Source organism: Syngnathoides biaculeatus, chromosome 6 (assembly GCF_019802595.1).
Source record: "Syngnathoides biaculeatus isolate LvHL_M chromosome 6, ASM1980259v1, whole genome shotgun sequence".
Classification (NCBI taxonomy): Eukaryota; Metazoa; Chordata; class Actinopteri; order Syngnathiformes; family Syngnathidae; genus Syngnathoides; species Syngnathoides biaculeatus.
This window is the reverse complement of record NC_084645.1, coordinates 17,442,323-17,467,268: the sequence shown is the minus strand read 5'-3', so window position 1 is coordinate 17,467,268 and position 24,946 is coordinate 17,442,323. Positions and strand designations below refer to the sequence as shown.

Here is a 24,946-nt window from a genome sequence, read left to right as displayed (position 1 = left end):
GTCATTGCCCTAGGAAAAAAATCAATACATTTGGAGGACACTGCCGTTAACCACAACTAAAATAATAAAACATTATTAAAGGAATAAATACCTCTTTGACAGAACTGAGCATTATTCTTTTGTTTAATTCAGCTGAATATTGGCTCATGGTGCACGTGTACCTAATGATGTGGCTGTCTGTGTAACTGTGGAAAACAGAATAAAAATGTCACCTCTTGTTGCCCCTGCTCATGAAGCTGCTTCCCCAAATTGTACAGGCAGCTGGTGACCGAGCTCTTGTGGGCATGGGGGTCCTTCAGGTTCTCGTCTGGGATGTCGGCACAAGTTAGAAAGGTACGCCTGGACTCCTCCAAGCGACCCTGATTCATCAGGATGATGCCTGTGTTCAAGTAGGCCGCTATTTGAGAAAAAAAGACAATATTAGATAAACTGAATGGTGTAAATAAGTTTGAAGTGGAGCTACTTGGTGGTATTTTCTTTCTACTACGTCTACTTTTTATGAAACTCCCACTGTGCAATGTTTCGCCATTGAGTTAAAACCATATTCAAATATATATTCATGAATTCCAACAGCAAAAGACACTCTTAGGACCTCACGTAGAGTTTAGATTCTCTCTCAAGGAACACAGTCTTTGCATTAAATTCTATGCAGCGGGTGAAATAAGTATTTAATGTCACCATTTTTCCTCACTAAATATACTTCCAAAGGTGCTATCTACCTGAAAATTTCACCAGATGCAGAGAGTAACAAAAGTAATGCAACAATACAAAGAACACAGAACAGATAAGCTAAGAAATCAACGTGCATAAAAATGTAAAAAGACACAGGGAAAATATATTGAACAGATGAGGAGAGGTGCAAAAAGGTGTGGAAAGCACAACACCTAAAATCTATCAAAAATTCAACAGCAGCCTCTTGTCGGTGCAAATGAATATCAGATGGTGAAGTCCTACTGACGGCCTACAAAAAGGTTTCATTGCCAACCTTTTCAATGTTTTTACCAAAAAATATGTGCTTATGAATGAAAGTCTGAAAACTTTGAACTAGTTTCCCACATCTGAAAAATGACTAATTTCGGGGGCGGAGCCTCGTACGTCATTACAGGTGGACCTGCTATTGTGCTAGTGGTAGTGTCTGGTAACGGCATCAGTTTACCACATGAAATTATATTTACAGTGAAGAAAATAAGTATTTGAACACCCTGCTATATTGCAAGTACTCCCACTTAGAAATCATGGAGGGGTCTGAAATTTTCTAAAAAGAAAAATCCAGAAATCACAATGTATGATTTTTTAATGATTTATTTGTGTGATGCAGCTGCAAATGAGTATGTGAACAGCAAAGGTGGAGGCCGTCTCCGCTTTTCCCCGACCTCGCTCGGCTCGGGGCCTCCGGGAGTTCCTGGGGATGGTGACTTTCTACCACCGGTTCATCCGCCGGGCGGCCCACATCATGCGCCCACTCTATGAGGCTCTTAAAGGCAAGTCCCCCAACCGGGACGTTGAATGGACGGCCGAGAGGATGGAAGCCTTCGAGGCTACGAAGGCCGTGCTGAGTCGTGCCGCTATGCTGGCCCACCCGACCCACGGGGCCCCTGTCGCTCTCACTACCGACGGATTGGACTACGCTGTTGGAGCCGTATTCGAACAGTGGGTCGGCGGCGCCTGGCAACCGCTTGCCTTTTTCAGCCGTCAGCTGGTCCCCAGGGAGCACAAATACAGCACGTTCGATAGAGAGCTCCTCGGCCTCTGGCTGGCGATCCGCCACTTCCGCTCCCTATTGGAAGGCCGTGAGTTCACGGCATATGTGGACCATAAACCCCTCACTTTCGCCATGTCCAAGGTGGCCGAGCCGTGGTCCGCCGGTCAGCAACGCCAACTGTCGTTCATCTCGGAGTACACTACGGACATCCAACACATCGCCGGCAAATCCAATGTGGTCGCGGACTGCCTCTCCAGGGCAATCGTCGGCACTGTGCATCTGGGTCTCGATTACTCCCGCATGAGCGCAGACCAGGCCTCGGACCACGGGGTGCAGGCCCTCAAGACTTCTGACACGGGTTTGCGCCTGGAGGAAGTCGCGGTTGGTGACTCGGGCGTCAGGTTGCTGTGCGACCTCTCGGCTGACCAGCCTCGGCCGCTGGTCCCTGCAAACTGGGGGCGAGCTGTTTTCGAGGCGGTCCACAACCTCTCCCACCCCGGAAGGAAACCGTCCGTGAGGCTGGTGGCCCAGAAGTTCGTGTGGCGCGGTCTTAAGAAAGATGTGCAGGCCTGGGTCGACTCGTGCGTGGCCTGTCAGCGAACTAAGGTGCATTGCCACACAAAAGCCCCCTTGGAGCCCTTCGCTGTCCCCGAGAAGAGGTTTGACCACGTCAACGTTGACTTGGTAGGTCCACTTCCTCCCTCGCACGGTTTCACCTACTTGCTCACCATGGTAGACAGGACGACCCGCTGGCCCGAAGCAGTTCCCCTCTCCTCGACAACGTCGTCAGACGTGGCCCGGGCGTTCATTGGCACGTGGGTTGCGCGCTTCGGGACCCCGTGCGACCTTTCCTCCGATCGTGGCCCTCAGTTTACTTCTGAACTCTGGAACGCAGTCGCTGAGAGTTTGGGGGTCAAGCTGCACCGCACTACCGCCTATCACCCCCAGGCGAACGGTCTCTGCGAGTGGTTCCACCGCTCCATGAAAGCAGCCCTGCGTGCCGGCTTGACGGACGGCAACTGGTTGGATATGCTCCTGTGGGTCATGCTCGGCCTCAGGTGCGCCCCCAAGGAGGACCTGTTGTCCTCATCCGCCGAACTCGTCTACGGCCAGCTACTGCGGGTCCACGGCGAATTCATCCCGGATGCCACAGCGCCCTGGTCCGCAGCCAGGCAACGGTCCTCCCTGCTGGAGGCCGCAAAAGGGTTTGCGCCGGTTCCCACGTCGCAACATGGCATCCCAGCTGCCCGGCTGCCCCGTCACCTGCGCTCTGCGGATTTTGTGTTTGTGACCTCTCCGCCCACATACAACGGGCCGTTCAGGGTCCTGGAGCACGGGGATAAGAGCCTGGACGTTGGCGGCAGACCCGATACTGTTTCCGTGGACAGGGTCAAACCCGCGCACCTGGACATTGCCTAGCCTTTGGGGTTGGCCCTCCCCCCGCGCCGGGGTCGTCCCCCTTTGCCCTGTGCCCTTGCGCCTGGCGGGGTGCCCTTGACCCCGCCTGGGCCCTTGTCCCGTGACTCAATGGACAGTACGGCCCCGCCCCCCTCGGCCCCTACAGTGCACACCCGCCGGGGTCGGGTCGTCATCTCTCCACGGCACAAGGATTTTGACTATGGGTGAATTCTGGGGGGGACCTCGAGTTGGGGTGCGGGGTTCCGCACGGACTGTTTTTGTTGTTGCGCTTCCGGAGTAAAGGTTAACAGAGTTCCCGCCGTTATGCGAGTAGTGTTTTGATGTCGAACAAAAAAGCAAGTTCTGTTCCTGTGTCCGACACTCCGCCTCCGACTCCTTTTCTCCGGCGCTACAATGGTACTGGTAACTTCAAATTGTTGAAAAAACGATGGACAAATGCACAAAAAAAATTTCACAAGAATCTGCTATCTCCCAGGATGATGAAAATGAAACAAGGGCGGATATTATACCAGAACCATGATCAAAAACATACGAACAAGGAAACTCTCGATGGTTTCAAAGGAAAAAAAAAAAACAAGGCTGCCAGAAACGTTCAGCCAATCTCCAGACTTGAATACAACCAAAAATGTAAGGAAAGAACTGAAACTCAAGGTTAAGCACATGGAACCTCCAATATTTGAAGCCTGTTTATGCCAAAATCATAACAGAGCAATGCATTCAACTAGTTTTTCCAGGAAACTACAGGAGACTTACTTCTTTGAATCTATCATTGCAAAGACATTTTTTGTGTAAAGTATTAAATAAATACCAATTGGTGTCTTCAAAAATTTTTTCCGTCTCAATCCATATTTTTACGCTGAATTTAATTCCCGAGTGTATTTGTTCCACTTTCTTTATACGTATGGATTACCGGGTTATTCCCAACATGTGGTGACAATTTTAGATCAATAGCACCTTTGGAAGTATATTTAGTGAAAAATCCCAGGCCCCGCTGTCTGGTGTTTGCATCTTCTCCCTGTGCTGTGTGGGTTTTCTCCGGGCACTCCGATTTCCTCCCTCATCCCAAAAACATGCATTGATTGGAGACTCTAAATTGCATTAGGTGTACCCAGCCTCCTGACTGAAGACAGGATGGGATAGGCTCCAACATTCCCACGACCTTTGTGAGGATAGGCGGCTCAGAAAAATGGATGGATTCAAAGGGTTCATCTATTTATGCCATACAACAAATGAATGGTCTTTTATTTGATATTATTGCAATGGTTTGTCATAGTGCAATCATGAAAGAGCCAATTTGTCTTGCAGTATTATCCGCACATTTTTCAGCCACTTCTTCTCCCCCACTGTGGCAAAAAAATTTTCTATACATTTATATATATATATATATATATTATTTTTTTTTCTATAAAGACATTGGCAGTCAAATATTTACAGTACTACGTCAGAAGACATGGAAAAACTATATAAATATCACTATATAAAAATAAAGTAGCTTTTAGATTCAGATATAGTGTGCATGACGGTGACGCGGCATAAATGTTTTTCTCGGAACTGATCGATAACATCATTGAAGGGCTCGGCAGATCATGATCAAAAATGATCAGTCAATCAGGAAAAAATGGTAATTATTCTCCGATCAGCTCAAAGTCTATTTGAGTCTCCTTATATCTGGGATAAAAAGAAGTAAAACAGGATTTCAGAAAAAAAAAAACATCCTCCTGACAATGAAAAATGGTTCCGGTGGTGTTATAGTCTTGGACTGCTATTCTATTTCACGACCTGGACAACTTTGCGTCACTGATGGAACCATGAAATGTGTTCTTTAACAGAAAATCCTGAAGGAAATTTTCAGCTATCAGTTTGTGACCTCAACCATGCAGCGCACTTGGGTTTTGCAGCAAGCTAACAATCCAAAAACCCACCATCAAGTCATTTGCTGAATGGCTTGAAAAAAATGAAGGTTTTGGAGTGGCCTAGACAAAGTCCAAACTCGAATCCAAAATACAGTTGCATGACCTTATGTAGGCCATTCATGCTTGAAAACCCTCTAGTGCTGATGAATTTAAACAATTGTCCAATGAAGAGTGGGGGATAATATCTTAAAAGAGAGAAATTGTCAATTAAAGAAAATGCTTCATTTCAGTTGCTAGGGATGGCCCAACAAGTCATTAGGTTTGGGGGGCGGGCATTCCTTTTTCACACAGGGCCAGGTAACTGTGAATGCTTTTTCCCCCGAATAAATTAAATCACCATTAAAAATCAGCATTTGAAGTTCACTTGAATTATACTACATTTGTCTAATATATACATTTGTTTAATGGTCTTAAACATAGAAGTGGGAAAACTACACAAAAATGTAATAATTTGAGAAGGGTGCCAATACTTTTTTGCAGCACCGTGTGTATGTAATATCTGTCATCAATATGCAGTTCAAGAGTAATAAGTCTCGGTTGACTAGACTTCCATATAGTCAATCTGCAGAGGCATGGGGATAATAATAATTGGATTTGGGACATCAACCCTGGATTTGTTACAATGTAACGAATGCATCTTTAATGCAAATACTCATTTTTATTGATATTTTTCCAGGGAATTTTAACATTTTGTACAATGTTGATTGTTGTATCAAGTAAATGAAGAAGGCTTGTGATACGAATTAACTGTGCTTCCACAGCAAATGAGTCAGAAATAGAAACATTTTTGCACTACCACCAGTCTTATTTGGCAGTGAATAATGGAATTAGCTAGAAAAGACAAAAACAGTCTCTTCTTGCCTTCAATATGTCTGCCACTCAGGCTAATTGATTGTGTCTGTTATCAGCTAACAGATGAGATAATTGCATACAGAATTGAAATGTTCCAGTCCAATTGGGATCATGATTAGATCTTTAATTACATCAGGACAGAAAGAACAGACTTTCCGTTTATCCGTCATTGACCGATGGCTCGAACAATGGGAGCTAATTTATTCTGGTAAAACTGGGAGTCATTTGTAATCATCACAAAGGGAGGCTCCTGAACACCTTTTGGGAAATCAAATTTCATCCAAAGCAGTCAAATTGTGGAGAAAACAAATCCAAAACAAGTCAAGCACAGCAAAGTACTTCCTTACAGAATTAATCGTAGATGACATCATGTGTTTGCTTGTTCAATTCAACACACCAGCTGTAGGCCTGCTGCCCTTTGCCTCCTATGCCTCTTGCCTCACATAACCACAGCCTGTGTTCACTGTTGCCTGGACACACTGCAGCCACAACCACAAGAGCTGGAGATTGTCAATACCGGGAGAAGCTGTACTTACAGGCCAGAGTTGGCCGGCTCCCAATTGCCAGTTTATAATAGTGAAGCGCCTCTGAGAACTTGTTGCTCTCCTGAAGCAGCAAACCACTGCAACGGCAAAAAAAAACAATTAATTGCAAAATAAATAAAATGCACTTTTTTTAAAGGACTAAAACCCTGTTACAACAGAATGACAATACAAGCAGTGAAAGACAAAAACAGAATATGTGGGTCTTCGGGAGTGTTTTTGATTTAGAATCTAGCATGGTACACATTGGTCAAAGCTGAAACCTCCAAGTGAGAATGAGCACTGCCTCTGTGTTTGCGATTACTGTCTAAATTGGGTATGGGCATTTGAGAAACGTTCCTTGATCAATTTGGGGAAACCAACAATGTATAAACTGATTATATCGATTTATTTGTAAATATTTTATAACAGAGGATAATCTCTCTGTGAATATTCAAAATTCTAGCTTCTGTGTTACACTGTCTGGACTAGATGATGCTGCCTTGAAGAGTCATCAATGCATAGCAAATTTTGTCTTACTATAGCTGATGTCATATTGTTCTTTTTCAGACTCCCAACAAACTGCACAGCACTACACTGACAATCCATTCCTCTATCAAAACCTTAAATTCTGTTCATCTGCTGTTGTTGGTTAGCAGATTATTTTCTTGTATATGGAGAATGATGAGAAATGTTATGAACAGACGGACTATCATTTGAATTCCAATGCAAGGGGAATGAGTTACATTACTGCTGCAATAAACATTTTCAGAGGTTCATAGGTAAACACACAAGTCTACAGTAACTTTTTTTTCAATTATAGGCTGTGAATGTTCTGTAATTCCCCCAGTCTTCGAGCACACCACTTACTGTGTAACTGTCAAATAAAGAGCACCACAGGGAATATTCTGAGGCAGGAGGACATCTCCGATGGGAAAAGAGCGATGGATCGTGTAGGGGGGGAGCGCCTCCATTTGATCGAGCAAACACACACACTCAATTGATGAAGAGATTTTCCCAAGAGAATTTAACTGGTAGTTCATACACAAAGGAATTCACTGAAATGTACTATACACTTTAGTGTGATTAGTAGGAATACATCTTTTCTCTGCATATTATGCAGCAAGTCCACCATATTTGGAGAGACAAAATTAGCATTTTTTTGGGGGGGGGGTGTCATTGCAGCAGTGACACTCATTGTTTGACAATGAAGACAGTAGTAGTAGTAGCAGTAGTAGTAGTAGTATTTCTTTCGGCTTGTCTCGTTAGGGGTCGCCACAGTGTGTTATCTCAGATGAACGCTACAATGATGACAGTAATGAGTGTAATTCATTGCTTCCAAATAATAATAATAATAAATTGAGAAAACATACTATAAAACACAATCACACATTAAAATAAATAAATATAATAGAGATCGTGAATCAAAAGAGACACAATAAATCCACACTCACAGGTTATACAGCATGTCAGCCATGTTGCTGCGGTAAAAGAGAGCATTTCTGTACGCCTGCTCTGCCTCCTCCATCTTCCCTTGGCTCTTCAGGACGTTTCCCAGGTTGCCCCACGCTGACAGATCCCAAAAGAGAATGTTAATAGGGACGTGTGTAGCAACATTCATGATTGACAACTTTCAAACCTCTTTATGAATAGATGCTGCAGGAAAGACAAAATAAATATTGTTCCTTTTGTTATCCACAGCCACTCGAAGCTGTGGCGTCAAGTGTTTTTAGGCTGCTAAAAGGATGTTGTTCTTCTGCAGCTGCTATACAGGGATGAGGGATGACACACTGAGAGGGTTTTGTGCCAGAAACCACCACTCGTTGCTGAGAGGGTATGCTTGAAAAGGGGACCACTACTGAGCCTTTTAACTACTAAACTACTAAATTAGCAGTGAATGTTGGAGTGCCATAAACTCTTGTATAAAAAAAAAAATGTATGAGAGCTTTGGTTGTTCAGGTTGCTTAGTTTAAACAATAGTTACCAATACTATTGGCAGGTTATTTTGTTTAAAAAAAAAAAAAAAAAACTACAACCAGCATTCAGTACTGATTACTAATTTCCAATATCCCCATAGAATAATTAGTAGAAACACTTGCAAGCTTGTCTGAGTCATTCGTGCCTCTATTTACGGGGTTGTTTAAACAAAGATGATGAAGCTCTATTGGTGTAACTTTGAATATCACAGTTCAGACACTCAAAAGATTTTCTAGCTCGGATTAACATGAATGCGCCTTCTGCTTTGTTCAGTTGATGGTTGGCCAAAATAAACAGCCTGTCATGCCTCAGCTCCGGTGCAATATGTGAAAGGGAAATTAGCTAACACAATGTATCCTCCTATTGCCTCATGAGTCGCAGTCCCGCTTCCCTTTTAAGTGGCGGAGAGAGCAACGATGTGGACAGAAATTTGTGCCTGCTGGCCTCAAAATAAGGGATGTTGAATATGCCTGTTGAAGACGCCATTTACAAACCAGTGCCACAGCAGTGATGCCCTTCCATGTGAGAGAACATTTGAAAACAAACAAACAGAATGCTGAGTACAAAAAGAACACTCAGCTGTATTTCTTTGAACCTGAGTTATGAAAAATGAGGTAGACCTTGAGAACATGAGGTATTTACACTAGTTTCAAAATGCTGCCAGGCCACTGAGTTCAAATTATAACAACCTCCATATTCTGTGTTGAGGCTTATTGATGAGGAAAGGACATTTGAAGCAGCTTTACTTTGAATTATTAAGAGCAGCAGCAAACAAAGAGACACTGTGCATGTCATTAAATAAATACATAAAAAATGAGCAACCTTAAACATTTTTTAACATGCACACATTCTTTGAGTATTGACTGTTTGATCTCTCCATTTGATTACATGTTTTCATCAAGGTCCCACCACTGGATACATTACACTAATTTTATAGTGGCCCAAAAAATGTCCCATATGATTGTTCTTTTCTGGTCTTTCCCATTTCACACCTAAACAAGGAGATTGCACAGTTGCTAGTGGCTGACCAATATGAACCCGGAGAACAAAGTAAAATAGGACAGGCAATTTCTACACGTTTCTCATTTTAAACAGCTACTGAAGGTTTTTGAGTATTCACTAGAAGATGTGAAGCATCAGTTTCTTTCCTTGCCACCCCAACACTTTCACCTTGATCCTTTCCTTTTCATTTAAAAGTATTTGACAGCTGTGTCAACTCCTGCCACATATCTGAGTTCCAATTTAAGTGTGCACACTACAAGCAAGAGTAATTTCAATTGGTTTGTTTGTAAACCTGACATTTAAAGTTCCAATATTAATTACCTGAAGGTGTGAAGGTGCATCCATGGAATTGTTTATCTCCAGAACATGTTATCATCAAAGATGTTTTGGATTTGAGAAGGAGGATCCTTTATGTGGATTCAATTTGGCATGAGCTCATTCATTAAAGCAACTCACCTTTAGCAGGATTGACAGAAATCCCTGACTTGTAGAGCATCTCTTCATTCCGCCAGTCCCGATTCCTCAAAACAGTTTTAAGACCAAAAAGGAAAATCACAGCTGCACTGCAGTAAACCAACAAGGTCCTTGAAGACCTCTTTCTCAGTCGGACATACAGAGACCTCAAACCCACAGCTACCAGCAGGCAAAATCCCATGCTGGGGATGTAGAGTACTCTTTCTGCTATTACAAAGCCTACGTAGAAAAAGAGGTTTGTGGCGGGGAGGAAAGGGATAGCCAAAAGCCCAAGGGAGAACAGCACAACATTTTCTGTGGTGGGCAGCGAAGTCCTGCTCTCATAGAGCTTTTTGGTGCCATTCTGTAAACTATTACTGTAAGTCTTCTTGCAAGAGTTGTTCCCGTGTCCATGTTCATTATTCGGGTAACTGTGCCCATTGCTGTTCCCATTCTTCCCATTAGTAAACACATGAGCTTTACCATTACTGTCCTTGCCTTTAGGTCTTGGCTGCTTCCAAACACTGAACCAAAACAGCAACAGCAATCCCAAATAGAAGATGAGCGTGTAAGCGTTCCTCCAATCAGCTAGGCTCCTGATCAAAGGTAGGGTGTCCATCGACCAATCAAAGCTGAGTGTGTTGGGGCAGAGGAGAAGCCAAAAGTTGATGGCGGGCAGGTAGAAAAAGGTCAGTGTCCTGGTGAGGAGGGAGGGGGAGTCAGCTGCTGGGTTGTCAGAGTTCGAGAAGCTTGGGGGCTTGTTACCCATCCAGTATAAGCGGCCGGCCAACAGGGTCGCCCCCCAGACTGCCAGCAGAAATACATTCAGCAGCAGCTGGACATTATTTCTCTGAAAGAGAGATGACAAAAGCTCAAATACAAAGCAGAGGAGCTCACGGACATAATATGCTGCAAATTTAACAAACTATGTGGTTTTCTGCTTATTATGTTTTTTCTTTGTTTGCTTTTGGACTCTCTAATCACTTTGAAGACTGTGGTTTGGCAGATTAAAAAATAGGGATGTTTGGCCTTTCATCACTTGAACAATGAAATCTACATGTGAAAATGTGTAATTTTGTCGAGTGAGTTAGAGTATATGAATTTAATGGATACGTTTGAATTTTGCTGGTTCTGGAACAAAACCAGTTGTGATCCATCATTTCCTTACCCCTTGTTCCTCAACACAAGGTGATGACAACCTGGTTAAATAAACCAAGCAACACTTGCACTCAATTCATTCTGGCAATTTTCAATGAATGACCTTTCATTTTTTGGATGATTAAAAATTATGTGCAATATAACCCATCCATTTGGAATTTCAGATTTAAACGTGAGACTTTTTGAGGAATACAGAAAACAGCTGGAAAGACAGAGGACTACGAAATTGTATACTTGGATTTTTTTGTGTAACTTTCCTCATTTTAAAGTTGTACTAAATGCAGCACAGATGCATGTACAGTCTCAGATTACCCTTTGAACCTGATGCAAGAGTCCAGACTCCCGTTGGATAGATACATGCCTCATAAACCTTAAAAAAATCTCAACTTTGGCAGACATGACTTTCATCTAATATCCAAGATCACATAATACGTCAAACAACAAAAGCACATATCTCATTGGTGAATCTTTGCTATCTCCTGATCATTACTGCCAATGGAAGGAGGCGGAAACCAAATGAAGTCCACAGGAAATTAAACTAGGGACAGGGGAGGAAAATGTATGAATATCTAGTCTACTGTTGAACTGCTGTACTTTCATACAGTTTCAGATGTCTCAGGTGAAAAAAAAAACAACAAAAAACTGAAATACAAAGACATTTATTGAATAAACAAAATAGCTCTGCTGGTTCTTCAACATGGCTATATTAAATAGAGTAGATCCAGTCCATTGTCTGGTTAATAATGGCAGTCAATATTCATAAGTGATAAATCCAGATCCTGATGGAATTTCCCACTATCAAGGGATATTGTGGTAACAAATTTCAATATTGAAGGCCATAAAATACATTTCTCTGTAACTTGAGTCACTGTCAAAGACACAGCATAGGAAACCAAATTGAAACACACTTTTCCTCTACAGTATATGAATACTAGAACACCATAAGCAATGGCTTAAACTCCTCAAAGTTTGATGGAGAAAAAAAAAAGAGGGAGTATGACCACTTTTGTGCTCAAGCAGGAGCCCCGAAAAAACTATAGAAGTGGTCGGTGGGGTTAAAAGCTGAGCAGACTTTACTGGAGAGACTTGCTGGCTATTATTACACCCCAATCATTGCTTCAGACAGATCCAGAAAGATTTACAAGGCTCTTTTTGAAGCTCATGACACTTCTGTGGCCCGGGCAAAGAGTTTTACATCCTTATATGATGTAAAACTTGCACACTGTGGCTAGAGGTGGAACGTTTACAAGTCCCCACCTTCTATTGTGACCACTGAATTTAAAAAATATTTTATCAATCAGGACATAATACATCACTTAATGGAAATGAAGCTAAAACAGGCTTGTTTATTTGTAGGAGATGCTTAAAGGGGAAAATTCTCGCCCCAAATAATATTACGAGTGCAAACTCTTTACTTTTACACAAGTATTTATGTTAAGAGGAAATGGTACTTTTATTCCGTTATAATAATCTGCATGTTGCTCCCTACTTTTATTTCTTAATAATTATGTGCTATTTTCAGGCTTTTGTTTTTTGACTTCGGGAACCATTGCAACAATCAACCATGATTATCACAGTGATGTTTTTCTCAAGTTCACTATGAAAGCAAAAATAAGAAAGTCTTTTTTTTTTGGGCTTCACAAGGGAAAGAGAGTTGTGACAGCAGTTGTCTACTCCTGTTGGCATTGAAAACTATGAAATACAGCTTTAACATATGTGTACTTATGTCACTGCTCATGTTTGGGTACTTTTTCCACCATTACTGCAATCTATAAATTGTACAACTCAACTGATTTGAAGAAGCGTGTGTAGACTTTTTATATCCACTGCAGTCTTGGTAGTGTTTTTTTTTTTTATCTGCCTGCAAAGCCTACAGTATTGAGCTGATTAACAAGTAGAAACAATATCGTATACGACCATTTCTTGGACCAATTTGCCTTAGTTAGTTATTTTACAAAGATTTCATTTCACAATGATTTGATTTCTTATGTCTCAGAATAATTCATATTGTTCAGGAATAACTGAATTTGCACATTCACATTTTATTTAGTAGTTGTATATTTCTTTAACATTCATACTCTGATTTAAAAACTAATTCAGAAGTTACTCATTAGTTACTCGGGACTTGAATAGTTTATTCACTGTGTGCTCTCTCACTTTTACTCAAGTAATTGTTTTCAGGATTACTTTTTATTTTTACTTGTCATATTATTCAAATGTACCTGTACTTTTACCTTGACTACAATATTTGGCGAGTCTACCTTCCTCTGGAGTTGAAGTCCAAAATGGCCTAATTCCAGAAGCCCGTCGTCAGTCAGCCTGAGCCAAGCTTTTTTCAATACATACCCTCATTACATTGAATGTTTGGGGAAATAAAATCAATCTCAAAGTTCTTTTCTCAAAGTGCACACAATTTAATTAATTAGAGTGACGCAGGGTAATCCATCACATGACAGCCATCCTACAGAAACCAGATCCTCAGACAGTCTTACACTTCAGACAGAACACCACGAGACGACATGGTATGTCTGACCTGTCCCATCCTCTTCATCATCACTGAGATCAATTGCCATCATGCGTCTTTGTCACAATAATAGACTTGTAGCAGAAGGGAAAATGAGCTCAGGGTGTTGCTGACACTCAACTCACAATTCCCCGAGACCACTCAATTGACTAAATCTTTCCAAGTATTTGATGGATGACTCTGCACCTCACGTGTCATTGCTCCTTTACTGCTGGATCAAGTAACCAGCTTGTGGTCCGAGAACCACAAAGCCTCAGTCAATCTATCAATGTTCATTTTCCTCTTATCTATTGTAGCTTGTCACATCAGACAGCAAAGTCATGTAGGTGTAAAATCCTGATTCCATGAAGTCAAGACAAGATAAGAAGAGCCCAAAGGTTTCACATCTGTACTATGTGTTGCAAATTAGCACCATCTGGCTCAGATTTATAAAAAGCGATACCCGAGAACTGGATCCAAGTAAATTTTTGGCTCCTTTTACAGTCAAAGCTTAAGTGTAACATGTACGCTCACAGACCGCAATATTAGATAATCCTAAATTTTAATGGGATCCAGAACAAGTCCTGTATAAAAAACGAATGCCTTTCCAAAAGTGTTGAGCAGGAGCACCTTTACAAGTAGCACATTACTGATGTAACTACATTTCTCAGTAGTCACTATTCCCTACATCAATGAGCTTTTCAGTAGCGAAGCTACGTTTCCCTGGAAGTTTTAAACGATGGATGTCTTCTGAGGATGCCTCTCAGTGTCCCCAGGAGGGGACAGTGATGTACATCTTGTGGGTTCCCATGACTCATACCTTAACAATAAAATGACCTTTTGAATCTTTACAGAACCGACAGTCCCCTCCAAAAGTATTGGAACATTTGTTTTTGTTGGACACTGAAGACATTTGAGTGTCAGATGAAAAGATATGAGACAAAACTTCACAATTCCTGCTTTTATTTCATGCTATTTACATCTAGATGTCTTAAACAACTCAGGACAGAGCACTTTTTGTTCGAAGCCACCCACTTTTCAGGTGAGCAAAACTATTGGAACAAACATGATGACATTCATTTAAAGTGAATAACATATGATTGTGTCTATGTGCCCTGCGATTGGCTGGCAACCAGTTCAGGGTGTACTGCTCGAAGACAAATGGGATAGGCTCCAGCACGCCCACAATCCTCGTGAGGATAACTTACTCAGAAAATGGATGGATGGATTTGGTGGTATAACCTTTCCTTGCATCGAGCCTGCGAACCACTGACTTCAACAGACGTATTCTTCAATTGAAATGTTTCACTGCAGATGTTTTCAGTTCTTGCTTGTTTCTCGGGATTTCTCCCTTCAGTTTCCTCTTCAGGCAGTAAAATGCATGCTCTATTTGTTTAAGGTTCAGGGATTGACTCTGGGTAGGCAAAGACCTTCCCCTTTTCCCTCCAAATGAAGTCGCTTGCTGTGTTGGCACTGTGTTTTGGGTCATTGCCTCTGTATCTTTGTAGAGGACACAGCAGAGGCCACTGCGTGGTAAACACCTCATAATTTTTGTGCTCAGAGTTACAGTACCGAATCAATTCTATAAACACAGGAAGATATTTTCACCATGACTTGCTTCGCATTCAAATTCGGATTCCAACTTATCTGACTGAAACATTATGAATAATAAATCACCAATTGTCGCACTTTATTATGTAGTTAAGATAAACTGCACAGTGGTTGTAGTTGCAGTTGGATGGGCAACCTTATAAAGTCCTTCAATCTTAGTTTGTTCAAAATCATCAAGAGTGTGACTTTTGGAGCACATGGTGGGAGTGATGACATGGTCAAACAACACAAAGGACCTGGCTGACATTGCTTTTGATCAAAGCTTTTAACCTGTTTTAACCCATCAAGAATCCCACAAATCAGCTATGTGGGAGGCCGAAAGGCGGAGGTCAAAAACTGAACAAAGATCTCAGTCTCAGATAGCAAAAGGAAATTTTTAATTGCTATAGGATAAATTATATTCGTTAGATCATAAAGGTATAAATGCATAATGTTGATACCACTATTGTCACACGAGCAAGACTGGTAGAAATAGATAAAAAAAATCTAATATGACTATTATTTTAACATTTAAGTATCATATACCTATTGAATTCAATCAATGAAATCAAATATTTGGGAAGCATAATGGACTCAAGACACAGAATTACTGTTCAGGATCTTGCAAAAACATGTCAGCTCATACTGCGGGACAGATTTTTATTAACCATAATGATTGCAGCAACACAGTATCAAGCTCTTTTGAAACATTCCCTCAAGATCCCCACTTGGCTTTCTTGGCCTAACTTCAACTCAACCTCTTCAAACATTCTTCTATATGATTGACCAATCACATTACAAGCACTTCTTATTCTCAAGATAGCCCTGGTTTAGAGGCCCATAAGGGTTTTATTCTCCTTAGGCTACAATCACAGAACATTTATTTTTCCATCAAATTTAATCAGGGAAGCCTAAGAAAACCTGTGAATTCACCGCGTGAATTTTGAAACGTTGTTTTGAAATTCAAACTGACACTATACAATGAAACTGGCTGCAATGGAACGCCAAAGCTAATAATTAAAGGGTGCACACTGTACAGGCCAACTAACTTGCTGTACGATTGAGTAGGTACCATTTCACTTAAGTTCAATGGGAAGATGGAAGAGTCCATTTCAAACTGCCCACTGAAAATAACAAAGCGACACAATAGTCTTTTAATATCAACGCTCAACCATTTGAGAAAAACTATTTTCTTACGACAATCACAAATCATCTATCCATCCATTTTCCGACCCGGCTATTTTCACTTGGGTCGCGGGCATGTTGGAGCCTATCCTAGCTATCTTTGGGAGAGACACAGGCTATACACACTGAACCAATCAGGGGGCGCCAAGTCCATCCTGTGAGGCCACTTCATTATTTTGTTTGTTTTTATCTGGCCTACTGCATTTGATCATCAAGAGTCCTTTAACGTGTTCAATACATTTTTTTTTCTACAATGAATGAAATAAAGATTACTTGTAGAAGTACATTCCAAAAGCATATACTGGTAGTCTATTAAAAAAATGGTTAATTAACTATAAATGATTACCTATACGTAAAACTAAACAATGATAATCAAAAACTTTCAAATATCTCACTACTGAAATTCACAAACACACAGGCTACACAAAAACAAATGAGTTTTGCTTTAGTCAAATGTACTCTGTTTAAGTACAATTTGGGTAGACACCAACTTGCTCACAAACACCTACACAAAAAGAACCACAGTCAAATAATGTCCTGAACTTGCATTACAGAATCAAATATGGGTTAAATTGAATCTTTTTATTCGACCGGTACTGAATTGTATGTAGTCTGGCACGTCATTTAATGCCAAAATATCTGGAAAATTACAGTTATAGAAAATGGATAAAATTTTGCACACACGCACATGCGCACGCACGCGCGCGCACACACACACACACACACACACACACACACACACACACACACACACACAAAACAATTCAAAAAAGCCACTTTATGTAAACTGTCATTATTATTTAAAAATATGAGCACTCAAGAGTATTGAACAAAAAAGAACACAATGACTACAAAAAAATATATAGCTACTCTTAGCACGCTTAACGTTTTAATAAGCTGTTATGGAGTTCAAACCCACAGTATATTGTCTTTAAAAATAAGCAGACTGTTTGCAATTTCTGTTCTCATATTTATTTGTCCTGTGAGAGCAAGTAAGACAAGGCAGCTGCAAATCAGTTGCGATATGATGCTGATGTAACGGAGTGTTTCTTAGAAGTGGGTTATCTTTATAGCTACACTCTGACTGACTTCCATGATAAATTGAGGACTTTATAGAACCAAAAGCAAACAGAACGCATCAACACTGTGCCCTATGAGGGTAATTAATGGACACGTTTTGTGTTTATGCTTCCGAAAGGTATTGTTGCCACGTACCAAACTCCATTCTGCTCTTTCCGTGCATGGTTTCACATCATTACTAAGATTTTGGGGATGAGGTCAGCTGTACTGCAGGTTTTAGCGGGCATCTAAGTTCCCTCAGAACCTCCACGAAGCAGTGCAACAAGGTCAGGCAGACAGATTATAGGGGGATGTCATGTTGCATAGATAAAATGAAAGTTGTTTCGTTTTATGGTTGATCACTGTATCTCAGTAACACCACATTTGACATTTGTTTTTGATTAAGATGACCAACAACATGTACGAGCTTAATCAAGAAACCATTATAAGATCATAAAATTTGTCAGAGGCCCATTGAAGTACTATAATTTTTGGCTTTCAGTCTGATGGTAAATCAATGGCTGCCCAAAAAATACAAACATAAAGCTCATTGACGACACAAAAATAGTCTGGAAGATCAAAGAAGAGATGATACGCGTTTCAAATTGTGGGAGAGGAGCTCTGTGAGAACCGACACATTTCCATGCCACCTTGGCCATACACCAAGGCATGATAACTTCTGCACCGGTTTGGCCGCAGAGTACCATGCAATCTGCGGATTTGAAGAAGAACTCCCAGATGTGCTGGCACCATGATTTGTTATGTCTCATCTTGGTGTTACTCCTTTTTTAGCAAGTGAGGCTCCCTTTTGGCTCTGCTCATGGAATACAAACCAGATACTGTATGTATTCTTTACATACCAATTGCTACAGGAGAACAATAACATGTTTTACACATCAAAAACTACTGTGCTGTGAAGTGCTTGCAGGACAGCTGTACAGTATTTGATCAAGTTTCATTGTGATTTACCGACGCCTTTGTGTGCATATATGGAATTTTGTTTCTAAATACAGAAAATATGTTTGAAGATGAAGGCTAAAAACATATGCAAAGACTTATAACACGATACTGCTGAATTATAGAGATATAGCTTAGGTGTCTTTTAACCATTTGAAGTTTCCTGATTATGTGGGTGTTTGTTTTTAAATAGATTCTTTTTGACCTCAAGAGTTAGGATCATATGCATATTTACGTATATTGAATAAAAAGGGATGAACAACACCGTCGAGCCAGGGAGCTTTACTGCATTTTCGTCGCACGAGGCTGAGCGAGGCAGAGCCGAGCTGTGCCACTTTAGGGGGTTGTTCATAGCCACCCCAGTACGCGATGAACGATACCGTCGAGCCGGGGCACTTTACTGTGTTGTCGGCTGCATTGTTCAGAGCCGCCAACATCTGCAAGCCCGACGCGCAGCCTTCGCCGAAGCCGCGGTGCCTCAGCCGGTGTGGCTCATTTTTGGCGCCGTGGTGGCTCATAATGGAGCCGAGCTACTTCAGGGGGTTGTTCAAAGACGCCACAGTACGAGATGAACAACACCGTCGAGCCAGGGCGCTTTACTGAGCTCAGGTGGTTGAGTGGGGCATTCTCGGCTGGGTTCTTCAGAGCCGCCGCCGTCCGCGAGCCATAAGCGCAGCCTTCGCTGGTGAAGTGACGCAGCAGTGCGACGCCGTCCGACGCGCACATCGACATATTTCGTACACGGATATTTTATTACGTTATGAGAGACCGATTACGTGGTCGGCCCCAAACTATTTTTTTTTAGTAGCTGTATACACATCTACCTGTCATTTGGAAGCCACAAAGCTCTCATCCTCTGCACCCGTGCAATCCATTTTTCACGACGAACCGGGTCTCTTGCAAACTTATGAAGGGTAAATCCATTCTCCCGAGTGTTCAAGCAATGTCTAGCAATGTAACGAGTCAGCATTTTGGCTAACACGAAGGAACAACGAGCTACCTTCCCGGAGGTAAAACTAATGGAAACAAACGAGTCCACTTGGGGGTGCTTCTGTCCTTTATGTCACTTCCTGCTTCTTCTCGAAAGCAAATCCCTTGTGAGGATTTTCATGGCGGGAGTTACAAAAGCTGTATATGTCAAAATCATGTTTTGTGGTGAAAAAACGCATGGGCCCATATTGGCTGCCGTTTTTTCATTAATGACATACTAAAAATCAACCATTTCATGACAGTAGCTCTTTAAAGAAACCGAGATTCACTCTTAGTTGTTGCTACTGTGTTAGCACTGAGGCAACCTGTTTTTGTGATCACGTGGCATCTGCATGCCATCTGGGACGTGCTGGATAGAGGTGCGAGAGTGGAGCATGGAATGGACTGCTTGTAAAGTAAAATGGGTAAAATCTGAGCACAAGAATACAGTTTACAAGAGTACAGTTTGTTCGTCAACCACCAAACATGACCCTGGCAACAACCTGAGTTTCATTCCAAAAGGGATTTGTTCAGTAGGGTGGAGCACAGCAAATAACTGCATGTACTTGTAGGCATATGCCATTGTATTTCATGTCCTTGCGTATCATTGCATTTAAATCTTATTTCGCTGCTGATAGGCCTTTGACAATTCTCAGACAAAACAGTTAGTGCCTTTCTTACAGGAGACATCGGTTTTGGAGACAGATGTCTGCTTCTGCATGGTGTTAGTTGCATACAAGACGACCTTGGGGCTGTATAAAACATATCTTCACAAGATCAAAGGTTGATCTGTTGCTCTCTCTCTCTCTCTCTCTCACACACACACACACCACACACACACACACACACACACACACACACACAACACACACACACACACACACACACACACACACACACACAGCTTCAGCAAGGCGAATACACAGAAAATTCATTCCCCTTCAAAATTCACTCCCTATTGTGGAGGAGGATTCTTTCCACTACTTATGTGTAGACGAGCCCTGTGTGGTTTTGTTTTACCGCCGCGATAATCAGTCCAATGTGCACAATAAAGACATGAGCACTGGGTGAAGGCCAGCAATCGTGTACACACATTCAAATTAATGTTTGCTGGCAAAAAGTCGAGCTGAGCAACTAAGAGCAAAATGGAACAAAGGACTATGATAAAGACATTATATGGAAGGGTTATTATATTTCTGTCTTGGAAATGTCGATAAAACAGACTATGCTAATTTATAATGCAAGTAGCTGGGGGGGAAATGTTTATGAATGTAAGCTCTTCTATCATTTGAAAGTAGGAAGTAAGGTGGAAACGTCTAATGGTTCTACAGCCTAGATTTGAGCCACCAAATATCACCATGACTTCACTCATAAATCCGTTCACATTTTTCATGACTCAATGGACTAGAAAACTATCCTCTAGATAGCCAATTGGGTCAGTTATTATGCTTCTGTGATTTTCAGAAATTTGCTTTGTTCTCAAAATTTGATTATTAGGACAGAGTTTGAGTGACTGGAACATTTTTGGGACACATTTGTTTCATATCTAATATGGGAAGATTTAAAAAAAAAAAAAATCACAAATGAAGATTTGAGCCGATGAGCTTGTGGCCATCTGACAATGCATTAGTGTATATACTAACCACCAGATGTAGACTTCACCTTTACATATCCATAAGAAGGTGTAGATCATAATGAGACATAGACAATCATAACACCCTATGGAGATCGTGCGCCTATGTCATCATGTGATTTTTATTTACAGTGCCATATCGCCAGGCAAACAAAGCATTGTTGAAAGTTAATTCCGCTGAGACAAAACAAATATATGTCCGATATCACGACACCCAGTTTTGTCCGAAACTGTTAAACATTTGGAAGGTGATAATAAACAACGGTACGTGGAAAAAATTAGAGACACCTGGCATAGAGGATCCATTTTTAATTCCGAACTCGATGTATTCGCTGGGTTGTCTTGTTATATTGTACACAAAATGGACGAGGTGTATTTCAAAGCATTCAATCTTTAATTCCATGTAGTAGAACATGTACCAGCAAACCGCTCTTGAGTTACTTCCGCATCTCCCCTTGCTCCACTTGCTGCCAAGTATATATTAAATCTTTGCTTGAAACGCTTCCAGTTATCTGCAAGATTACCAGTCAGCTGCATGGCGCTACGTGGACTTAGCTTATCCATGATCGTACGTGAGATAAATTCCACAGCTTTTTGTTGTTGGTTAATTTCCAATTCGGGCATGGGATCCTTTTCTGCTTGTCCAATATAATCTGTAGCTGTCCTCTACTACTAAAGAGTGAATGCTTTGAAATACGCCTTGTCTATTTTTTATAGACTATAACAAGACAATACATGGTGTCAGAAGTGGCCGTGGAAAGCTTTGGATGGAATGTTTGTCATGGGGGAGACAAGAAAGAGAGACAGAAAAAGCGCCTCCGATAGCGTGAGTGAGACATATTAGCAAAAGAACACATAAAAAAATGAGTTCACTGTGGTGTGTGATGGCTACAAGTTACGGAAAAGTAAAGCACGGGACAGTGACAGATTGGACCCCGTGCCAAAATTGGAAATTAACCAACAACAGAAAGTTGTGGAGTTCCAGTAACTTACCCCACATACGATCATGGATAAGCTACAGTGAGGAAAATAAGTATTTGAACACCCTCCTGTATTGCAAGTTCTCCCACTTAGAAATCATGGAGGGGTCTGAAATTTTCATCATAGGTGCATGTCCACTGTGAGAGAGATAATTTAAAAAGAAAAATACTGTGAAGCATGGGGGTGGTAGCATCATGGTTTAGGGGTGTTTTTCTGCACATGGGGCAGGACGACTACACTGTATTAAGGAGAGGATGACCGCGGACATCTATTGTGAGATTTTGGGGAACAACCTCTTTCCCTCAGTCAGAGCATTGAAAATGGGTCGTGGCTAGGTCTTTCAACATGACAATGACCCAAAGCACACAGCCAGGAAAACCAAAGAGTGGCTCCGTAACAAGTATATCAAGGTTCTGGCGTGGCCGAGCAAGTCTCCAGACCTAAACCCAATAGAAAATCTTTGGAGGGAGCTGAAACTCCATGTTTCTCAGCGACAGCCCGGAAACCTGTCTGATCTAGAGAAGATCTGTGTGGAGGACGGGGCCAAAAGCCCTCCTGCAGTGTGTGCAAACCTGGTGAACAACTACAGGAAACGTTTTACTTCTGTAATTGCAAACAAAGGCTACTGTACCAAATATTAACATTGGTTTTCTCAGGTGTTCAAATACTTATTTGCAGCTGTATCACACAAATAAATTGTTAAAAAAAATCATACATTGTGATTTCTGGATTTTTCTTTTCAGATTATCTCTCTTACAGTGGACATGCACGTAAGATGAAAATTTCAGACCCCTCCCTGATTTGTAACTGGGAGAACTTGCAATATAGCAGGGTGTTCAAATACATATTTTCTTCACTGTAAGTCCACCTCGTGCCATCTTGCAGATAACTAAGTGTTTTAAGCAAAGATTTAATATATACTTGGCAGCAAGTGGAGCAGGGGGACATGCCAAAGTAACCTGAGAGCGGTTTGTTGATACATGTTCTACAACGTGGAAGTAAAGATTGAATGCTTCAAAATATGTCTTGTCTATTTGTTACACAATATAGCAAGACAATGCATTCACCAATAAGAAATTTGACTGCTAATTCGCTTCCCTGTCTTGGACAACTGGACATACACATGTATCTGGTGAATACGTCGTCGAGATTTACACAGAAGAGTTTGAAAGTGTATAAAAGTCTATACGCATACAAATACTTCATTGCTAATGTTTCGTTGCAGAGGCTTGATACAGGCCCAATTAAAATATGTAATCTCTCTTGATCTGCTCTCAATCAGGAATAAATCCCACATAGTCATGAACCCACCCAGATTTTTTCAATACAAATAGCAAAGTATGATTGGAAAAATAATTAGGACAGGGAGTCGTCTCCTCTGTAAATGTCTCTGTGATAGACAGTTCATTATTTTTTTCAAATATGCTTTTTTCTCAAATGAGTCAACTTGGCATTATAAATACTTCTTAATAATTTGAGATTGAGAAGAATAATTCCTACCTGAAACGAAATGATCGCTACACAGGCGTGTGTATTTCGTTGGGCTCCATCCATCCTGTTTAATTGCCGAAATCCATCGACCATTTCTGGTCTTTTCAGCTGGTATTCTATAGAAAGATATCTTTGGAGAACTGTCTCGTCTACTGTGACAACCAACAACACAACAGGTCTTGTGGATTGTGAAAAATCAGCTTTGGTTCAGCGATTCGTGCATTGCCGAGCAGCTTTGTTTGACCGGCAATATAGTGTCGTAAACAAACAGTTATGTCACGCGGACGATCTCTATTGGGTACAGTGAAACCAACTCTGAAAGAGGCGATGAAGGAATAGATGAATCACAACCAGTTTAGCTTCATCCATGACCAAAACGGCAAAGTTGCTTCAACAGAGCAAGATGGAAGAGGAAATCCTAGACAATGCTCACATTTACCAGCAATAAAATTGCTGGCTCCAGTAAGAAACTTGTTTTGGATATAATACCAATAACGCCCATTCGTGTCCTGATGAGACGTAGTGGTACCATCCACTCTCCAGATGAGGTGGATGTCCCAAGACACAACGTACCACAGCCCTTGCCTGTAGCATCTCCTCTTCAGAATATGTTTACAATTTCAACAATCAGCAGCATGCAAAAACAGGTCAAATACAAATATTTAAATCCTGGAGTAAGTCAACAGAAAGAAGAACACGGTTTGGGAAAACAACATAACATCTGGATTTGCACCCTGAGCAAAGTTCATACCATTGAGCCACAAAAATTTCATTGGCAGCAAAAAGGTTTGTGGCAGCCTTGTTATTTCTTGAGCACATAAAGTAGCTGCTTCCCTTTATTCCTCTATACTTTACTGCGAGAATCAACAATGCAGATAAGACCACTGCTGGGAACTGAAGAGCCCCTTTCCAGACCCATTCACAATGGGAATTTCTGCTGTGCTGCTCAAGCGCCGCAGCGCAGCACCAACTTAATAAGGTAGCTGGACTGCTCAGCTGCTGAAGCCTTAACAGAGCTGGATGACATACAGTAATGCAGTCAATACAATATTAGGAGAACCAATTATTCATTTCACTTCCCGTGATTTAGAAGGGACAACTTAATATTCAGAATCATTATAATTTAATCAGCTTGTCAAACCCAAGAAATGTTCATGGAAATTTATAGAATATGAGCGCTTGCTTGTTTCTATTGTGTTCCCTGACATCTGTGGAGAATTAAACAATTGTCAAAATTTCACAGAAGTACTGTAAATCAGTCTCAATAAAAATATTCATCCAAAGAATTTAATTCAACATATTGCTAAATGGATCCAGTGTCTTCCGACGGACAATGTTCGTCAATAACGTGAAATAAAATGAACAAATGAACCAAAACTTAATTGAGATGTATTCAGAAAGAGCACAGTGGGTGTAGTCTTACACTCTTACAAACTGGTAGTTTTAAGTATATTACTGTCAAGGCTAGATGGTTCACAATGTAAAACAAATGTAAGGGGCACGACAGAAAAGATGACACGCATTACCCACAGTCTCGGCTGCCCCGCCGAGTCCGTCTGCGTAGACAAGACATCTAAGGCA

The 24,946-nt window shown here is 41.3% G+C and overlaps 1 protein-coding gene across 1 annotated transcript in view; it reads right to left on the bottom strand.

Moving 5' to 3' along the window:
• The window catches only part of tmtc2b (transmembrane O-mannosyltransferase targeting cadherins 2b), a 109,086-nt gene that overhangs the window by 26,491 nt on the left and 57,649 nt on the right, over window positions 1-24,946 (bottom strand). Inside the window, exons 3-6 of the mRNA XM_061823242.1 lie at window positions 9,843-10,689; window positions 7,862-7,976; window positions 6,423-6,508; window positions 213-397 (exon numbers count right to left, since the gene is read on the bottom strand). Of these exons, the coding sequence (XP_061679226.1) occupies window positions 213-397; window positions 6,423-6,508; window positions 7,862-7,976; window positions 9,843-10,689 (1,233 nt within the window). The remainder of the gene's footprint in view (window positions 1-212; window positions 398-6,422; window positions 6,509-7,861; window positions 7,977-9,842; window positions 10,690-24,946) is intronic.